The following is an 18345-nucleotide window of genomic DNA, read 5'->3' as shown; positions in this document are numbered from 1 at the left end:
ACTGATGCAGTGTTCTTGGTCTTAAGAAAGAGCATTAAGGACCTGTTTACTAGTGATAGTAGGGGAGTTATATTTGATGATATTTCTTGAGGGAAGGTTGAGGGGTAGAGAGGGGTAAAGTTGGAGCTGAATTTATCAGCCAGGATGTTTGCTATATCTTCTGGCTCAATATAGGTTGCTCCTTTCACAACCAGCTATGCACACAATTGTGTATTGCCTTTGAGGTTGCGGACATAGCTAAACAATGCTTTGTGGTTATCATTGGCCTGGGAGGCCAAACTGACCTCAAATTTGGCTTTGGTAGACTTTATTTGTTCTCTGAGTTGTTTGTTTAGTTTGATAAGAGTGATTTTATCCTGCTGGGTGCTGCACCTTCCAATTTTTGCCATAATTTTCTTCCTCCTGTCATATAGCCGATTTATTTTGTGATTCCACCAGGGTGGCTTGTTTTTTGAGTTAGTTCTGTACTTCTTCCTGGTGGGTACAGCTGCCTGTATGTAGCTATTAACATGCTTGTACAGGGTCTCTGTGAACAATTCCTCATAGACATAAGTGTTCACAGAGTTTATGGGAGCTTGAAATTTTGCCAGGTTCTCACTTAATAGCGGGAGGTTAATCTTAGAATAGTTCCTGAATATTCCAGGTTTAGCTGGGGGTCTAGGTTGCATTTTTACTTCAAAAGAGACCATTTGGTTGTCTGACCTTACCAGGGAAGGCATTACAGCAGGGGGTGTGCAACAGTCTCCCATATTAGTGAGGATCAGATCCAGTACGGTTGCACCCCTGGTTGGTGTATTGACTGTCTGGTCCAGGGAGTTTGTGTTTACAAAGTCCAGGAATCTTTGTGCCTGTGTGTTTGGTGTCATACAGGTTTGCCAGTTAATAGTGGGGTAATTAAAGTCACCCATGAATATGGTATTGAGTTGTATGGTTAGTGTTTCTAATAAGTTTAAATACATGATGTAGGTTTCCTGGGTCATAGAGGGGGAGCTATAGCTTACAAGGAACATGACCTATCAGGGCCTCTGGAATTACTATTTAACTGTAGCCTCCACACAGGCTTTGTGCTTCGTGAATGGAGAAAGGTAACCGTCATCCCTCTGCACAAAGCTGGGCCATCTGCAGACCCCGGAAACTACAGACCCCTAAGTCTCACTAGTGTTATATGTAAAGGCATGGAAAGCATTATCATAGAGGTGATCAGTAGAGATATAGTAAACCTCCAGACACTGGACCCAACTCAGTTTGGTTTCGTCAAGGGCAGATCATGCCTACTCAATCTGGTGGACTTCTTTGAGAAGGTCACCAAAGCAGTAGATGAAGGCAAAATCATTCACACTGCCTACCTTGACCTGGCCAAGGCATTTGACACAGTACCCCACTCAGACATTGTTGACAAACTTGAGAGGTTAGGTACAAACCCATATCCACATGCCACCCGGTGGATAGCCAACTGGCTCACAGACAGAACCCAGGAAGTTAGAATTGGGGAGTCCACCTCTACAAAGAGGCCAGTCACAAGTGGAGTCCTTCTGGGATCAGTCCTTGGACTCCTCCTTTTTGACATTTACTTCTCAGAAGTCAAGGCCAATGTCAGTGGTCTCTGGCTGACTAAATTTGCAGATGATTGCAAATTAGGACCTGTCATTGAATGTCACACTGAAACAAATATTCTAAATGAGGGGCTGACAGACAAAGAACTGGTGTCAGAGTCATGGACTAAAACTAAATGCCAAGAAATACATAATAATATCCTTTGGGAAGTCATCCATCCCTGGTAACTATCATATTGACAACACACTCCTTAGAGTTGACCCAGTGGTCAGGGACTTAGGGAGACACATAGATAGTGATCTAGCCTTTGATCATCATGTGTCTACAGTGGTGGGGAAATCATTCTATGTTGCACAACTTATAAACAAAGGTATGGCATCTAAGTCCAAGGAAGTCATTGTTCCACTGTATTTGGCATTCATCAGACGTATTATTGAGTACAGTGCCCGCTTTGGTATGTACCTAACCAGGCATATTCAACAATTGGAATGTCCACAGAGGTTCCTCACTAAAAGAATACAGGGAGTAAGTAATATGTCCCATGCAGACCACCGCAAGGCCCTATCCCTGTATTCTGTCTCCTACCGGCTTTTGAGGGGAGATCTATACCTGACATACAGGGCATTGTCAGACCCCACTCTGATAAACTTCCTGCATATTCAAAAAACAAACAGCACCAAAATTACCCATTCTAAAGACTTAAACCTTGCCTGTGATATAAATAGGACCTGCTGGAGAGGTAGGTATGTATCCCAGAGACTACCCCGTCTATGGAACAGGCTCCTCATCCATGTGAAGCAAAGTTCCTCCCTAACCCAGTTCAAGTACAACTTGAACAATTGGATGGGAAATCAGAAATTCATCCCTGGTTTGGCAACTATGTCTCTAAGGGGCACAGGTAACCTGTAAATGGTTCATCTCCCAGGCCCATACTTACACTTATCAAGGGTATCAGAACTTGTCAGAGATTTGTGATGCACGGCTAGGCTTAAAAAGGCCCTTGTGGTTGATAGCCTAGTAAACACCTATGAATCTATAAGAGGTTAGAATCAGTAAGACCACCTACACATAGAGGCCAATCACCAGTACTGTCCCCCAGGGCTGTGTGCTGGGCCGACTCTTGTTTGGCATCTAATCCTTAGATGTCAAAGCCAATGTTAAAGGCCGTTGGCTGACTAAGTTCATAAACGATTGCAATGTGGGAGCAGTCATTGAATGTAGTACAACCTCTGCGAGTACGGCAGCTGCAAGGTCCAAAGAGAAACAGCAACCCAAACAAAAAACAAGGACCAGCATACAAGGCACCTTTAAATAAACATGAATTACTTTAATAAAAGTATATTAGTTTTTTTAACAGACTACTTTCAGCTAAATCAATACAAAGTCTTCATCAGTGTTAAAGATTCACAGAAAAAAGAACCCATTTTATAAATGAGTGAGTTAACCATGTGATTGATTACAACTGCTCATTAAGACCTGGCTTAAAGAGACCACCAAGTTTAATAATCCATTTTTTCTCCATGGAATTCAGTAGTTCATGCCAACCTAATTTGTTGTTTCTGGGTCTATTTATTTTGTCAGTAATGGTGAAACTGAAACATGCATTTCTGTGTATTAATGAATGCTTATAGAGAGCATTGGTTTCTCTCTTGTTTTTAATGTCACTGAGGTGTTCAGATATTCTAAATTTCAAGGGTCTTGAAGTTTGACCAATGTAAAATGCAGGACAATTGCACTTGGCCAAATATATTACCCAGTCCGAGGAACAGTTGGCAAAAAATGTTATATTATAATCCTCGGGGGGTGTTTTGACTACTAAAACTTTTTGTTTTAAGTAACTTGGCACAATGCGTGCAGTGTCCGCAAGGAAAGCATCCAATTAGAGGTTCACCTGATAGCGTGGTTTGGATACTGTTGGTGCTCGTGGCTTGCAAATGTTTGAAATGATTAAAAAAAGCAGATAAATTTCTGCCTTTGCGGAAAGAAAACAGGCATCTGTCACCAAGTATTTCATTGAGTTTCGGGTCACATGTTAATATATTCCAGTTTTGCTGAACAGTATTGATTAATATGTTAGTATTGCGTCCATATGTAGTAATGAGTCTGGGTGGTTTGGAATTTAATTGGTTCCTATTTTTGTAAAGAAGGAGATCTTCCCTTTTCATGTTGTCCACAGTATGTTTAGTATGTAATAATTGACCCATTTTATAACCCCGATCATGAAATCTGAGAACTAAATCGTCCCTGAATAGTGTATAGATGTGTTGATCAGAACACATGCATTTGATACGCATAAACTGGGATTTGGGAATGTTTTTGCAAATGTGGGGGGGTGAAAGCTGGAGGCATGGAAGAGTGAATTGTTCTCAGGGAATTTACGATGGATTTCAGTAGTCAACGTATGATCAGATGCACGGCAAACCAGGACATCCAAAAAAATAATTTTATTTTTATCATAGTTGACAGAGAATTCGATTCCCCATTTATTTTCATTCAAATATGTAGTGAATTCCAAAAGATATTCAGTATCCGCCCTCCATACCAACCAGCAGTCGTCCAAATATCTTCGCCAGATGTCCATTTCTTCCATATAAATATTATGTGAAATGTCATAAATGACCTGTTCTTCGAAGTATGCCATGAACAAATCTGCGTATATTGGGGCAAAAGAAGCCCCCATTGCTGTCCCCTTAGTTTGCAAATAACTTTCCTTGTAAAAGAATACATTCTTAGTCAAGACATGTTCTGTCAAACACAACAATAGGGTATTAAAGCCGGGTTTATATAATTCTTTCTTGTTAACCCAATATTCTAAGGCCTCCAAACCAGCCCAGTGTGGAATATTAGTGTAAAGTGGTGTTACATCCAATGTACAAAGTAACCAGTCTGGTTCCAACTGTGTTTCGGAAATGATTTGGAGAAATTCCGTAGTATCCCTAAACCTTGCTCTAACACATTTTAAAAGTGGATGTAGATATTTGGTTAGGAAGAGGGATAAAGGTTCAGTTAACTAATTCCTACCAGAAACAATAGGTCTGCCAGGAGGATTCTGGAGGTTTTTTTGGATTTTGGGTAGAAAATATATATACTGTGGGCAGGGGTCGGATATAGTAAGTTGGGTCCGTGTATTATTGGTGATGATACCTTCTTCAACAGCTAATGTGAGGAAAGAATCAATCTTTTGTTTGAAGAAAGGTGTAGGGTCAATGGGTAATTGTGTATAGTATCGTACATCGGACAATTGTCTGAAAGCTTCCTTGTCATACTGAGACAGATCCTGTATTACTATCGCACCCCCTTTGTCCGCACCAATAAGATTTGAATATTATATGTATTAGGTCCTTAGTCTTCATTACCAAAGGCCTACATATAATTACCAAAGGTATTCCGGAGGTTTTTTTGGATTTTGGGTAGAAAATATATATACTGTGGGCAGGGGTCGGATATAGTAAGTTGGGACCGTGTATTATTGGTGATGATACCTTCTTCAACAGCTAATGTGAGGAAAGAATCAATCTTTTGTTTGAAGAAAGGTGTGGGGTCAATGGGTAATTGTGTACAGATCCTGTATTACTATCGCACCCCCTTTGTCCGCACCAATTATAACCAGCTCATGATTGTTGGCTAGTTTGGTAATGTTGTCCATGCATGTTCTGGATATATTGTTAGGTAAAGGGGTAAATGACCTATATTGAAAGTGAAGGTCTTTAATAATCGCATGTTGAAACATAAAGACATGTTGATTCATGGGAGGCATAAAAGAAGATTTGTGATATTTAAATTCATCAGAGATCTTTGATGACTGTTGTTCCTGAAAAAAATAATTTAAGATTAAGAATCCTGCAATATGAAAGGATGTCATTAACAAAATTTTCTTCTGAAACAAAGAAACCAGGAATGAATGATAAACCTTTATTGAGAATTTCAATTTCAGAGGAGGTGAGGACATGAGATGAAATGTTGGTTATATTCACATTTGTTCTTTGTTCACAAACATCTGTAGTAAACTTTCCATATTGTCTACAGCTTTTATGTTTTCTGCCCCCCCTCCTCCTGTGTGTAAACCCTGAATGGTTAGGGAATTCCTTCTTTTCAATGCTGGTGAGCCTGTAGCACCCACAGAATCAGTGTCTAGACCTGAAGAGGAATCTTCACCTGATGTGTCTGTGTTATGGAATGGACCCTTTTTGAGAATAGATTTAGTGCGTTTCCTTTTGGAAGTCGTCCGATTTTGTGAACTGAATCGGACATGTTTTACTTTATTGTCAAAATTGAAGGGATCACCTTTAGTGTAATCATCTAAGTCTCTTTGAAACTTCTTTTTCTTCCTTTCCTTTAGTTTCTAATGTTAACAATTCTTTACTTAAGTTTTTTATGCTATTGGTATATATTGTTTGTCCTTCAAACAGCTTGGCTTTATCACTGAGTAGAGTGATGGATGCTATTTCTTGTTCAATAATCCTGTTAAGATGATTAACCAATATTTCAACAAATTTAAGAGATGTTTCTTGTTGTACCTCCCCCCATTGTTTTAATAAGAGATCATCTGGATTGTTGACCAGTGGTTGTGTACGTATGCGTAAACCACGTGGAGTAATTCCTTTGGCCAAATAGGCACGAAAAAGCTTATAGTGCCAAACATTATTTCGTAGAGATCGCATATGTTTGATTAAGTTGGAGAAAATATTCTCACAACTATCATTGTTGGGTGCAGCACCAGAGCCTTCCAAACATTCACTAAGTGGCCCTAATCCAAAAGCTGATAGGTCATCTCTATTAGCAAATAAGCATGTAAGTAAATTATCCAATTCCATATTAAGCATAGAGATGATAATGACTTGAAAAATACAAAAGTTATATATAGATGGATAATCAATTCATGGACATTATGCAAAGGACACAAAATTGTCACTTCTATATGAAAATCTTATATATTCCAAAATACAATATAAATTTAACCTTGGCCGGTTCAAAAAATGGATCAATAAGCAATATGCCTGTAATAATATATAAATGTGAAAGGTTCTCCACAAAAAGAACTATGTGGACTAAACCAGGTCATTTGCCGGTCCTAATTTGAACCAATAAGCCACTGGTCAGTTTACTGAAGAATGATCAATAGCAAAATATATATTTTTTCAAAGTCAAAATCAGAGCCCCATTTAGGTCACAAGGTAGGAATAGGTGAAATGGAAATGATGCTACACAACAAAATCCCAGGCATCAATAGCCCAAAAAATAAAAATAATTTTGACATTCATAAGCTTTCAATGAGCCCAAACCAATGAATATCGAATAATCCAAAAACATATACTCGGTGATTATAAGGGCAAAAATACCATAATATAAGAAAGTGCATATATCAAATCATTATTAAGGAATGAAATAATTCTGTATAAGCCAAACATACTCAAAAATGGGGCCCTACTGAGTAGTTGGAATATCTGGTATAATAAAGATAATCCAAGAAAATGCACAAAGGTCATATAACCACAACCGAATGTTCAAAAAATCAAAAAAACTGCCTGGCAATGATGATATCTAAAAATTTCTTAATGCACAAAAAACTGAATCATGTGATATGATATATAAATACCTTTGGTAATTATATGTAGGCCTTTGGTAATGAAGACTAAGGACCTAATACATATAATATTCAAATCTTATAGGTGGGACTTAATAATGAAAGTTTAAAGTTTCAGTTATACTTATGGGTCCAAAGATAAATATGTATAGTCCTGAAACACCCATATATGATACTTATATAAGTTGAAACCAAATTAGAGTTTTCAGTATCTAGAAAATGCCAAACAAATTTTATGTAAATACAGTAAACATTAGAGAATGTTCTGCATGAAAGGCAGAATTCAAAAAATAATAATATCCATATGAATATAAATAAAATAGTATTTGAATGAAATGCAAAAATTGAAATAACCTGTACATCTATTTATAAATAATATATAACTGCTGAAATTTGACATTCACAATGTTTGACCGATGTAAAAATGGTCATACACACACATTTACCAATACTGCAAATATCACTCTTTGAAAAAAGTCAGCATGATAGTACCAACTCGAACACTTGGAAATAATTAAAATAACATGTGAATAAAGAATAGAACAAAATGAACTTGAATTGTCTCACGTACACCAAATATAAGTGTCACAAATAATGTTCCGGATGTTTAACCATTACCAAGAAAGCAGGAATAGTCAGCCCACACAAGAGAGAAACCAATGCCCTCAATAAGCATTCATTAATACACAGAAATGCATGTTTCAGTTTCACCATTATTGACAAAATAAATAGACCCAGAAACAACAAATTAGGTTGGCATGAACTACTGAATTCCATGGAGAAAAAATGGATTATTAAACTTGGTGGTCTCTTTAAGCCAGGTCTTAATGAGTAGTTGTAATCAATCACATGGTTAACTCACTCATTTATAAAATGGGTTCTTTTTTCTGTGAATCTTTAACACTGATGAAGGCTTTGTATTGATTTAGCTGAAACCGGTCTGTTAAAAGAACCAATATACTTTTATTAAAGTAATTCATGTTTATTTAAAGGTGCCTTGTATGCTGGTCCTTGTTTTTTGTTTGAATTGCTGTTTCTCTTTGGACCTTGCAGCTGTTGTACTCGCAGAGGTTGTACTACTTTTGGTTTCCTGTTTTTTCTCTGCGGTTGGCCTGTGGCACCTTTTGCTTAACAGCAGCAGGAGAATCTTAATCTGGACCTACAATTGTCGATTTTGGACCTATCTTGTGCGATCAGATTTCCAATTTTGTGAGGAAACAAGTTTGGACCTATATTTTTTTCTCACTACAAATGTAGGTATCCTTGGTTTTCATGCCTCAACCTTTGAACCATGGAGGTTCCGTTTTTCTATTTATGACAGTTTAACTCCTTTTTGGAGTCTTCGGTGATATTTGTTTACTATTTTCATGTTTTTCTATCTCACTATATTGGTGGAGCTAACCTGAAACATTCAGTGTATAGGTTTGGATTGGAGTAAGCATGCTGTTTGGCTTCAGTTTTTCATTTAAAGCAAATGCATCGCTTTATGCAAGCCATATAGACTATTTATGTGCATTATTTTGACTTGATCAGCATATTTAGAGGTCAGTTGCTTTTCTACATTTTGTCTCTGTATTCAATTGGATTATTCTCTATTTTTACGAAGGAATCCGTTAGGATTGTTTTTGCGATTAAAGGGGAAAAGGTTTTTTTGAAGCCACGCCATTAAATCACCACAGTCGGAACTGTCTTCCATTTCCGCACGTGTTATCCCATTTTCAGTGCTTGTTGCTGGACTATTGTGGTAACTTTTCCAGGGATTACATCCACAGCAATCGGATAAGTGTGGGCTGATTATTCCGGTTTTCGTGGTAATGGTTAAACATCCGGAACATTATTTGTGACATTTATATTTGGTGTACATGAGACAATTCAAGTTCATTTTGTTCTAGTCTTTATTCACATGTTATTTTAGTTATTTCCAAGTGTTCGAGTTGGTACTATCGTGCTGACTTTTTTCAAAGAGTGATATTTGCAGTATTGGTAAATGTGTGTGTATGACCATTTTTACATCGGTCAAACATTGTGAATGTCAAATTTCAGCAGTTATATATTATTTATGAATAGATGTACGTGATTTATCTTGGTTATTTCAATTTTTGCATTTCATTCAAATACTATTTTATTTATATTCATATGGATATTATTATTTTTTGAATTCTGCCTTTCATGCAGAACATTCTCTAATGTTTATTGTATTTACATACCATTTGTTTGGCATTTTCTAGATATTGAAATCTCTAATTTGGTTTCAGCTTATACAAGTATCATATATGGGTGTTTCAGGACTATACGTATTTATCTTTGGACCCATAAATATAACTGAAACTTTAAACTTTCATTATTAAGTCCCACCTGTAAGATTTGAATATTATATGTATTAGGTCCTTAGTCTTCATTACCAAAGGCCTACATATAATTACCAAAGGTATTTATATATCATATCACATGATTCAGTTTTTTGTGTATTAAGAAATATTTAGATATCATCATTGCCAGGCAGTTTTTTTGATTTTTTGAACTTGGTTGTGGTTATATGACCTTTGTGCATTTTCTTGGATTATCTTTATTATACCAGATATTCCAACTAGTCAATAGGGCCCCTTTTTGAGTATGTTAGGCTTATACGGAATTGTTATTTCATTCCTTAATAATGATTTGATATATACACTTTCTTATATTATGGTATTTTTGCCCTTATAATCACTGAGTATATGTTTTTGGATTATTCGATATTCATTGGTCTGGGCTCATTGAAAGCTTATGAATGTCAAAATTATTTTTATTTTTTGGGCTATTGATGCCTGGGATTTTGTTGTGTAGCACCATTTCCATTCCACCTATTCCTACCTTGTGACCTAAATGGGGCTCTGATTTTGACTTTGAAAAAATATATATTTTGCTATTGATCATTCTTCAGTAAACTGACCAGTGGCTTATTGGTTCAAATTAGGACCGGCAAATGACCTGGTTTAGTCCACATAGTTCTTTTTGTGGAGAACCTTTCACATTTATATATTATTACAGGCATATTGCTTATTGATCCATTTTTTGAACCGGCCAAGGTTAAATTTATATTGTATTTTGGAATATATAGGATTTTCATATAGAAGTGACAATTTTGTGACCTTTGCATTACATCCATGAATTGATTATCCATCTATATATAACTTTTGTATTTTTCAAGTCATTATCATCTCTCTGCTTAATATGGAATTGGATCATTTACTTACAGGCTTATCTGCTGATAGAGATGACCTATCAGCTTTTGGATTAGGGCCACTTGGTGAATGTTTGGAAGTCTCTGGTGCTGCACCCAACAATGATAGTTGTGAGAATATTTTCTCCAACTTAAACAAACATATGCGATCTCTACGAAATAATGTTTGGCACTATAAGCTTTTTCGTGCCTATTTGGCCAAAGGAATTACTCCACGTGGTTTACGCATACGTACACAACCACTGGTCAATAATCCAGATGATCTCTTATTAAAACAATGGGGGGAGGTACAACAAGAAACATCTCTTAAATTTGTTGAAATATTTTCTAATCATCATAACAGGATTATTGAACAAGAAATAGCATCCATCACTCTACTCAGTGATAAAGCCAAGCTGTTTGAAGGACAAACAATATATACCAATAGCATAAAAAACTTAAGTAAAGAATTGTCAACATTAGAAACTCAGTTAAAGGAAAGGAAGAAAAAGAAGTTTCAAAGAGACTTAGATGATTACACTAAAGGTGATCCCTTCAATTTTGACAATAAAGTAAAACATGTCCGATTCAGTTCACAAAATCGGACGACTTCCAAAAGGAAACGCTCTAAATCTATTCTCAAAAAGGGTCCATTCCATAACACAGATACATCAGGTGAAGATTCCTCTTCAGGTCTAGACACTGATTCTGTGGGTGCTACAGGCTCACCAGCATTGAAAAGATGAAATTCCCTAACCATTCAGGGTTTACACACAGGAGGGGGGGGGGGGCAGAAAACATAAAAGCTGTAGACAATATGGAAAGTTTACTACAGATGTTTGTGAACAAAGAAAAATGTGAATATAACCAACATTTCATCTCATATCCTCACCTCCTCTGAAATTGAAATTTTCAATAAAGGTTTATCATTCATTCCTGGTTTCTTTGTTTCAGAAGAAAATTTTGTTAATGACATCCTTTCATATTGCAGGATTCTTAATCTTAAATTATTTTTTCAGGAACAACAGTCATCAAAGATCTCTGATGAATTTAAATATCACAAATCTTCTTTTATGCCTCCCATGAATCAACATGTCTCTATGTTTCAACATGCGATTATTAAAGACCTTCACTTTCAATATAGGTCATTTACCCCTTTACCTAACAATATATCCAGAACATGCATGGACAACATTACCAAACTAGCCAACAATCATGAGCTGGTTATAATTGGTGCGGACAAAGGGGGTGCGATAGTAGTACAGGATCTGTCTCAGTATGACAAGGAAGCTTTCAGACAATTGTCCGATGTACGATACTATACACAATTACCCATTGACCCCACACCTTTCTTCAAACAAAAGATTGATTCTTTCCTCACATTAGCTGTTGGAGAAGGTATCATCACCAATAATACACGGTCCCAACTTACTATATCCAACCCCTGCCCACAGTATATATATTTTCTACCCAAAATCCATAAAACCTCCAGAATCCTCCTGGCAGACCTATTGTTTCTGGTAGGATTTCGTTAACTGAACCTTTATCCCTCTTCCTAACCAAATATCTACATCCACTTTTAAAATGTGTTAGAGCAAGGATTAGGGACACTACGGAATTTCTCCAAATCATTTCCGAAACACAGTTGGAACCAGACTGGTTACTTTGTACATTGGATGTAACACCACTTTACACTAATATTCCACACTGGGCTGGTTTGGAGGCCTTAGAATATTGGGTTAACAAGAAAGAATTATACAAACCCGGCTTTAATACCCTATTGTTGTGTTTGACAGAACATGTCTTGACTAAGAATGTATTCTTTTACAAGGAAAGTTGTTATTTGCAAACTAAGGGGACAGCAATGGGGGCTTCTTTTGCCCCAATATACGCAGATTTGTTCATGGCATACTTCGAAGAACAGGTCATTTATGACACTTCGCATAATATTTATATGGAAGAAATGGACATCTGGCGAAGATATTTGGACGACTGCTGGTTGGTATGGAGGGCGGATACTGAATATCTTTTGGAATTCACTACATATTTGAATGAAAATAAATGGGGAATCGAATTCTCTGTCAACTATGATAAAAATAAAATTATTTTTTTGGATGTCCTGGTTTGCCATGCATCTGATCATACGTTGTCTACAGAAATCCATCGTAAATTCCCTGAGAACAATTCACTCCTCCATGCCTCCAGCTTTCACCCCCCCCCCATTTGCAAAAACATTCCCAAATCCCAGTTTATGCGTATCAAATGCATTTGTTCTGATCAACACACCTATACACGATTCAGGGACGATTTAGTTCTCAGATTTCATGATCGGGGTTATAAAATGGGTCAGTTATTACACACTAAACATACAGTGGACAACATGAAAAGGGAAGATCTCCTTCTTTACAAAAATAGGAACCAATTAAATTCCAAACCACCCAGACTCATTACTACATATGGACGCAATACTAACATATTAATCAATACTGTTCAGCAAAACTGGAATATATTAACATGTGACCCGAAAAATGAAATACTTGGTGACAGATGCCGGTTTTCTTTCCGCAAAGGCAGAAATTTATCTGCTTTTTTAATCATTTCAAACATTTGCAAGCCACGAGCACCAACACTATCCAAACCACACTATCAGGTGAACCTCTAATTGGATGCTTTCCTTGCGGACACTGCACGCATTGTGCCAAGTTACTTAAAGCAAAAAGTTTTAGTAGTCAAAACACCCCCGAGGTTTATAATATAACATTTATTGCCAACTGTTCCTCGGACTGGGTAATATATTTGGCCAAGTGCAATTGACCTGCATTTTACATTGGTCAAACTTCAAGACCCTTGAAATTTAGAATATCTGAACACCTCAGTGACATTAAAAACAAGAGAGAAACCAATGCCCTCTATAAGCATTCATTAATACACAGAAATGCATGTTTCAGTTTCACCATTATTGACAAAAATAAATAGACTCAGAAACAACAAATTAGGTTGGCATGAACTACTGAATTCCATGGAGAAAAAATGGATTATTAAACTTGGTGGTCTGTTTAAGCCAGGTCTTAATGAGCAGTTGTAATCAATCACATGGTTAACTCACTCATTTATAAAATGGGTTATTTTTTCTGTGAATCTTTAACACTGATGAAGGCTTTGTATTGATTTAGCCGAAACCAGTCTGTTAAAAGAACCAATATACTTTTATTAAAGTAATTCATGTTTATTTAAAGGTGCCTTGTATGCTGCTGGTCCTTGTTTTTTGTTTGGATAGCAGTCATTGAATCCCCAGAAGATAAGAATATGCTTCAGGAAGAGCTAATAAAGACAAACACTTGGTGCCAAAGCCATGGCTTAAAACTCACTACCAAGAAGTGCATTTTAGTACCTTTTGGTAAGTCTGCCATCATAGGTAACTGAATAATCAATAAAACACCCATAAAAGTTGATTCATTAGTCAGAGATCTGGGAACTCATGTTGATAGTAACCTAGCCTTTGAACAGTATGTGTCCAAAGTAGTAAAACAATCCTTTTTATGTTGCTTAACTTATAAGGATGGGCATGGCATCTAGGTCCAGAGAGGTTATCACACCAGAGTACTCAGCCCTTGTCAGACCTGTCATAGAGTATACTGCCCCCTTCAGTGTATACCTGACCAGTCACATGCAGCAATTGGAATGTCCACAGATGTTCCTTACAAAAAGAATACAGGGAGTAAATATAATGTCCTACTCTGATCGCCTAAAAGCCCTGTCTTTTTACTTGATATCATACTGACTTCTAAGAGGTGATCTTTGCCTGTCATACAGGGCATCCCCGGACCCTGTTTTGATGAACCTTTTGCACCTCCACAAAACAAACAGCATCAGAACGACTAGATTAAAAAAACTAAATTTGCTTGCAATATAAATAGGTCACGTGGAGAGACAGATATGTTTCTCAGAGAGTTGCCATTCTCTGGAACAGGCTCCCCACCCATGTGAAGCAGAGTTCCTTCCTATCCCTTTTAAGCACAACATAGACCAATGGATGGGTAATTGAAAATTCACCCAGTCTGGCTCCTATGTCTCTAATGGAGAGAGTCAGTCACTAAATCACCACCTGTATAAATCAAATGTGTGGGTCACATTTGGGTTACATGGCTAGACTTATACGGCCCCTAGTGGTCATTAGCCTAGTGTACACTTATGAACCTATAAAAAGACAAACCCAGAAGATAGAATTAATGTTTCACAGTGCTTGTGCTACGTTTTTAATTTTGCAGTGGAATGCATGACACAGAATCACTTAAGGTTGCCTACATGTGAGGAAGGTCAAACTGTGACTGGTGTGTACTTGCAAGTTAGAAAACTATTGCAGCAGCAGCAGAAGGGATAAAGACACCAGAGAGACAACTTTATTTGTGAGGAGAATCACAACTTCATGGATGCTCTGAGAACATATGAGAAATATCTTTTTGGAAAAATCTGGGGTCAAAACAGGAGGAGAGATTGAAGGCATGAAATCAAGTAGTGACTGACATAAACTCTGTAGGGGAAATAAACTACAGCTTGGCACAGTGCTGGAAAAGAGTGAATGACATGGTGGGACATGCCAGCCCAAAGGCTAATCAAAATGCAATTGCCCATAGCAGAACTTATGGTGGCCTCTCCACACTCCATCTTTTATCACTAGATGATGTTTATGCAGGTTAGGATGCTGTGTGAATCATGTGCGGTGGTGTTGGCACCAGTAACCGCAGACCACTACAATAACCACAGTCAGGTACTGTGGAAGGTTAGTGTGTAGTTATACTAATTTCCATCAGCATCAGGTGTAACACATTCTCTACAGATCCTGCATGACAATTACGTGTGGCTATCCTACCTTTATGGAAAAGTCATTCTAACTTTCACAGGTCAGACTAACCACACATTGATTTACTTCTTCTCGGAGTCGACACCAGAAAAAGCCGTGTACTGTACTTCAGCACAGCAGGCTGATGATGACAGCAGAATGGCTGTCAGTGATGATGCCATAACTCTCATACCCATCATACAGTTTGATGACAATGACACACATTTACAGATTGTACTGGTAGGACCCCCTACCCTATAGCATGCAGTGACACAAGTTCAAACACAGCATAATGAGGAAGTGACATTATAGCAGGGATAGCACAACAACAGATTCTTGTGTACAGCCTGAACCCCTTGATAAGGAGACTGCTCTTTTGGATGTTGCAGTACCCATTGACACACCTGCACATGGTACTACCTAGTGAACACATAGTTTTCAATCACCCCAGAGACACAAAAAGCCTCAGCTGTAATTGTACAGTGACATAGTTCAAACTCAGGCTACTTCTGCTTAGTCAGGTACAGCTGATTACAGGATTACAGGTACACATGAGGATTTCACTAATACATGGGAATGGCAGAGGCCAGGCACAGTGTCTTGATGATCATCCTCATATGCAGTACGGTTGTACAGATGGCATCCATGTACAGTATACAGGCAATAGCAGCTAAAAAAAAAAACACACATCAAAGACATACTTCGTTTTTGCAAGGCAGATTATGTTTTCTGTTAACAGTTCAAACTCAATGACAATGCAGTCAAAGTACAGCCCTAAACATGTTTCATAACACCTGATATTTTGTACTTCATTCAAAGGTGGCCACTATAACTAGCACATGTGCGACTGACCCTTGAACACTGTACAAATGATAGCAAATACCTTATGAAAATTCTTTCTATGTGATATAAGGAGAAATATCTGATGTGCAGCATAAATTTACCATGTGCCACTCAGCACAGCTCACAAGTAAGTAACACTACATGTGTCAAGTAACTTATGTGTAGCTTTGCACTGTTATATGATGAATATTATGGCCCACTGTTGTGGAATAGCTGCCCCTCCGTCACCTGTACAGGCACATACCATGCATGAGCCTGCTGGAAGGGCTGCCATACTACTGCTGTTAGCTGGCCACCATTGCTGTCACCACTGGTGGGAGTAAAGCTAGAGGGAGCTGCTTTGCCATCATCAGTGACTGACTGTGGAGGTTGTGCACCAGACTGATATGTGACCATGTTCTACAGAATACAGTAGGCAGTAAACATCCTGCGTGTAGTACATGGTCATACTGAAGGGCCCACGCTCCTCAGACTTGTCCAGGCAATGGAGATGGACTTTGAGCAGGCCAAACATTCACACAATGATACTCCATGTCTGGAACAGGGTGCTGTTAAAGTGTTCCTGAATGGCTCCCTAGGGGTTATAGAGTGGTTTCATTAGCCAAGGTTTGAGTGGTTGATTGTGTAATCTGAAAAATAAAATGGGGGGACACATAAAAACAGGGGATGATTACTCAGTAATCTATGCCACTGTATAGGTACCACATTGACTGCAGTTAGCAGCAGTATAATAGTATGCACTTATCAACTAGGTGACATGGGGAATTCTACACTGCAGGAAGAAACAGTGCAGTGAGCCTGGGTACCAAATATGAGAATCGTGGACACTACTAGGATGCTGGGCTGACATGGTGGTGATACATCTCCCATGTCATTTTACACATCCTGGCTGTTGATGGAATGCTAGCCTTTCCTTTTGTGCTACCACTCCCCCAGTAGTCCAGATGGGGCCCCAGTAGCAACATGGGTGCCGTCTCTTACACCAAGCACCTCAGGAAAGTATGCCAATCTGTAGAATGCAGACATGGAGGTGACACTGGGAAATAGGTATACTGATCCACAAGTGGCAAAAGTGAAATTGCTGATGTGCTCAAGACAGAAGCCTGTGAGATTTCCAAAGTGTTCCAGTTTGTCTCTGTATGATCTCTGTGACAAATAAAGTGAAGGTTTATCATACATTAGTATCATTGGCATAGGAAGGTCATGTATTCCCCCAATCCCATTTGTAGGGGATACAGATTTATGAAAATCCATATTAATATCCCCATCCACCTTAAATATGTCCAAAATTTCCTGTTTAGCAAAATTTAAATGGATTAGCCTTTACTTATATCTTGTCCACAACAGGTGAGCACCTCTTGGCTAACATGTTTTGGCATAGCCAAAATGAGCACCTCTGAATGGGAGACAGCTATGCAGCAGTGAAAGCAAGCATCTTTGTGAATTTCAATGTGGATAGAGAAGTCATGACTCTGCTTTTTGTAACACTTGTGCTTAAAAAAACCTTTAAATTGCAGAAAGGTGGGAAGAGCACTTTATTTACATAAGATAGTTGCAGGTCTTTCATACATTTTTCATTTACAGATCATTACTCCCTGATTTGCATAAGGTTTTCTTAAAGTGTTTGTAACAGCGGCAACAAAGCATAGTTGCTCTCTGAATTGCAAATAAACTGCATGTTTGCAGCCTTTTCACGCTTTTTGAGGTTTTGTATAGTAACTATGAATACTGCCTAGATTTTGTCTGAAATCACAGACCTAGTCTGATACATTTTAGTTAAAAATGACAAGATATTGTTTGTGATGCAGTAATTCTAAAGCTTGTGAAACTGTTTTCAACCTTCAGTATGTGCACTATGTGTATGCAATACAAATAATAGCAATTTCTTTTTCAGCATCACCCTAGTTCTACAGTTGTGGACCTGTTTACAGACCTGAGTGATGGTCATAAGATTCTAGACTTATTGGAAGTACTTTCGGGTCAACAGCTGGTAAGAAAATTAAATATAAATAAGTAAACTCAAGTAGCTTTATTTTGTTTTGTTTTGTTTTGCCCCCGCCCTCCCAAATCTGAAGACATTATATTTTTTTTACAGCCACGTGAGAAAGGTCATGCAGGAATTTTTCAGTCAAGAAGCAACATAGAATATGCCCTGGAATATTTAAAGAAGTCGGTGAGCAAAATTTCTTAACTGTTTTATAATTTAAGATTTTGCTTCAGTAAAATGTAGTCTGAGACTTTTAAATAGTTGCCAGTTTTGCTAAAATTTTCCATACAGGAGATCAATGGCTAGCTGTTGGGGACTTTTTTCCCCAAACTCATCTG

The 18345-nt window shown here is 37.8% G+C and overlaps 1 protein-coding gene across 1 annotated transcript in view; it reads left to right on the top strand.

The window, feature by feature from the left end:
* Nucleotides 1-18345, top strand: part of SYNE2 (spectrin repeat containing nuclear envelope protein 2) — a 3814665-nt gene that overhangs the window by 478054 nt on the left and 3318266 nt on the right. The window contains exons 4-5 of the mRNA XM_044073561.1: nt 17915-18010; nt 18116-18193. Coding sequence (XP_043929496.1) covers nt 17915-18010; nt 18116-18193 — 174 coding nt within the window. The remainder of the gene's footprint in view (nt 1-17914; nt 18011-18115; nt 18194-18345) is intronic.

The sequence above is a fragment of the Protopterus annectens genome, chromosome 6.part0, assembly GCF_019279795.1.
Source record: "Protopterus annectens isolate FY-2018-M chromosome 6.part0, PAN1.0, whole genome shotgun sequence".
Taxonomy (NCBI): Eukaryota; Metazoa; Chordata; order Ceratodontiformes; family Protopteridae; genus Protopterus; species Protopterus annectens.
This window is presented reverse-complemented; position numbering and strand designations above follow the sequence as displayed.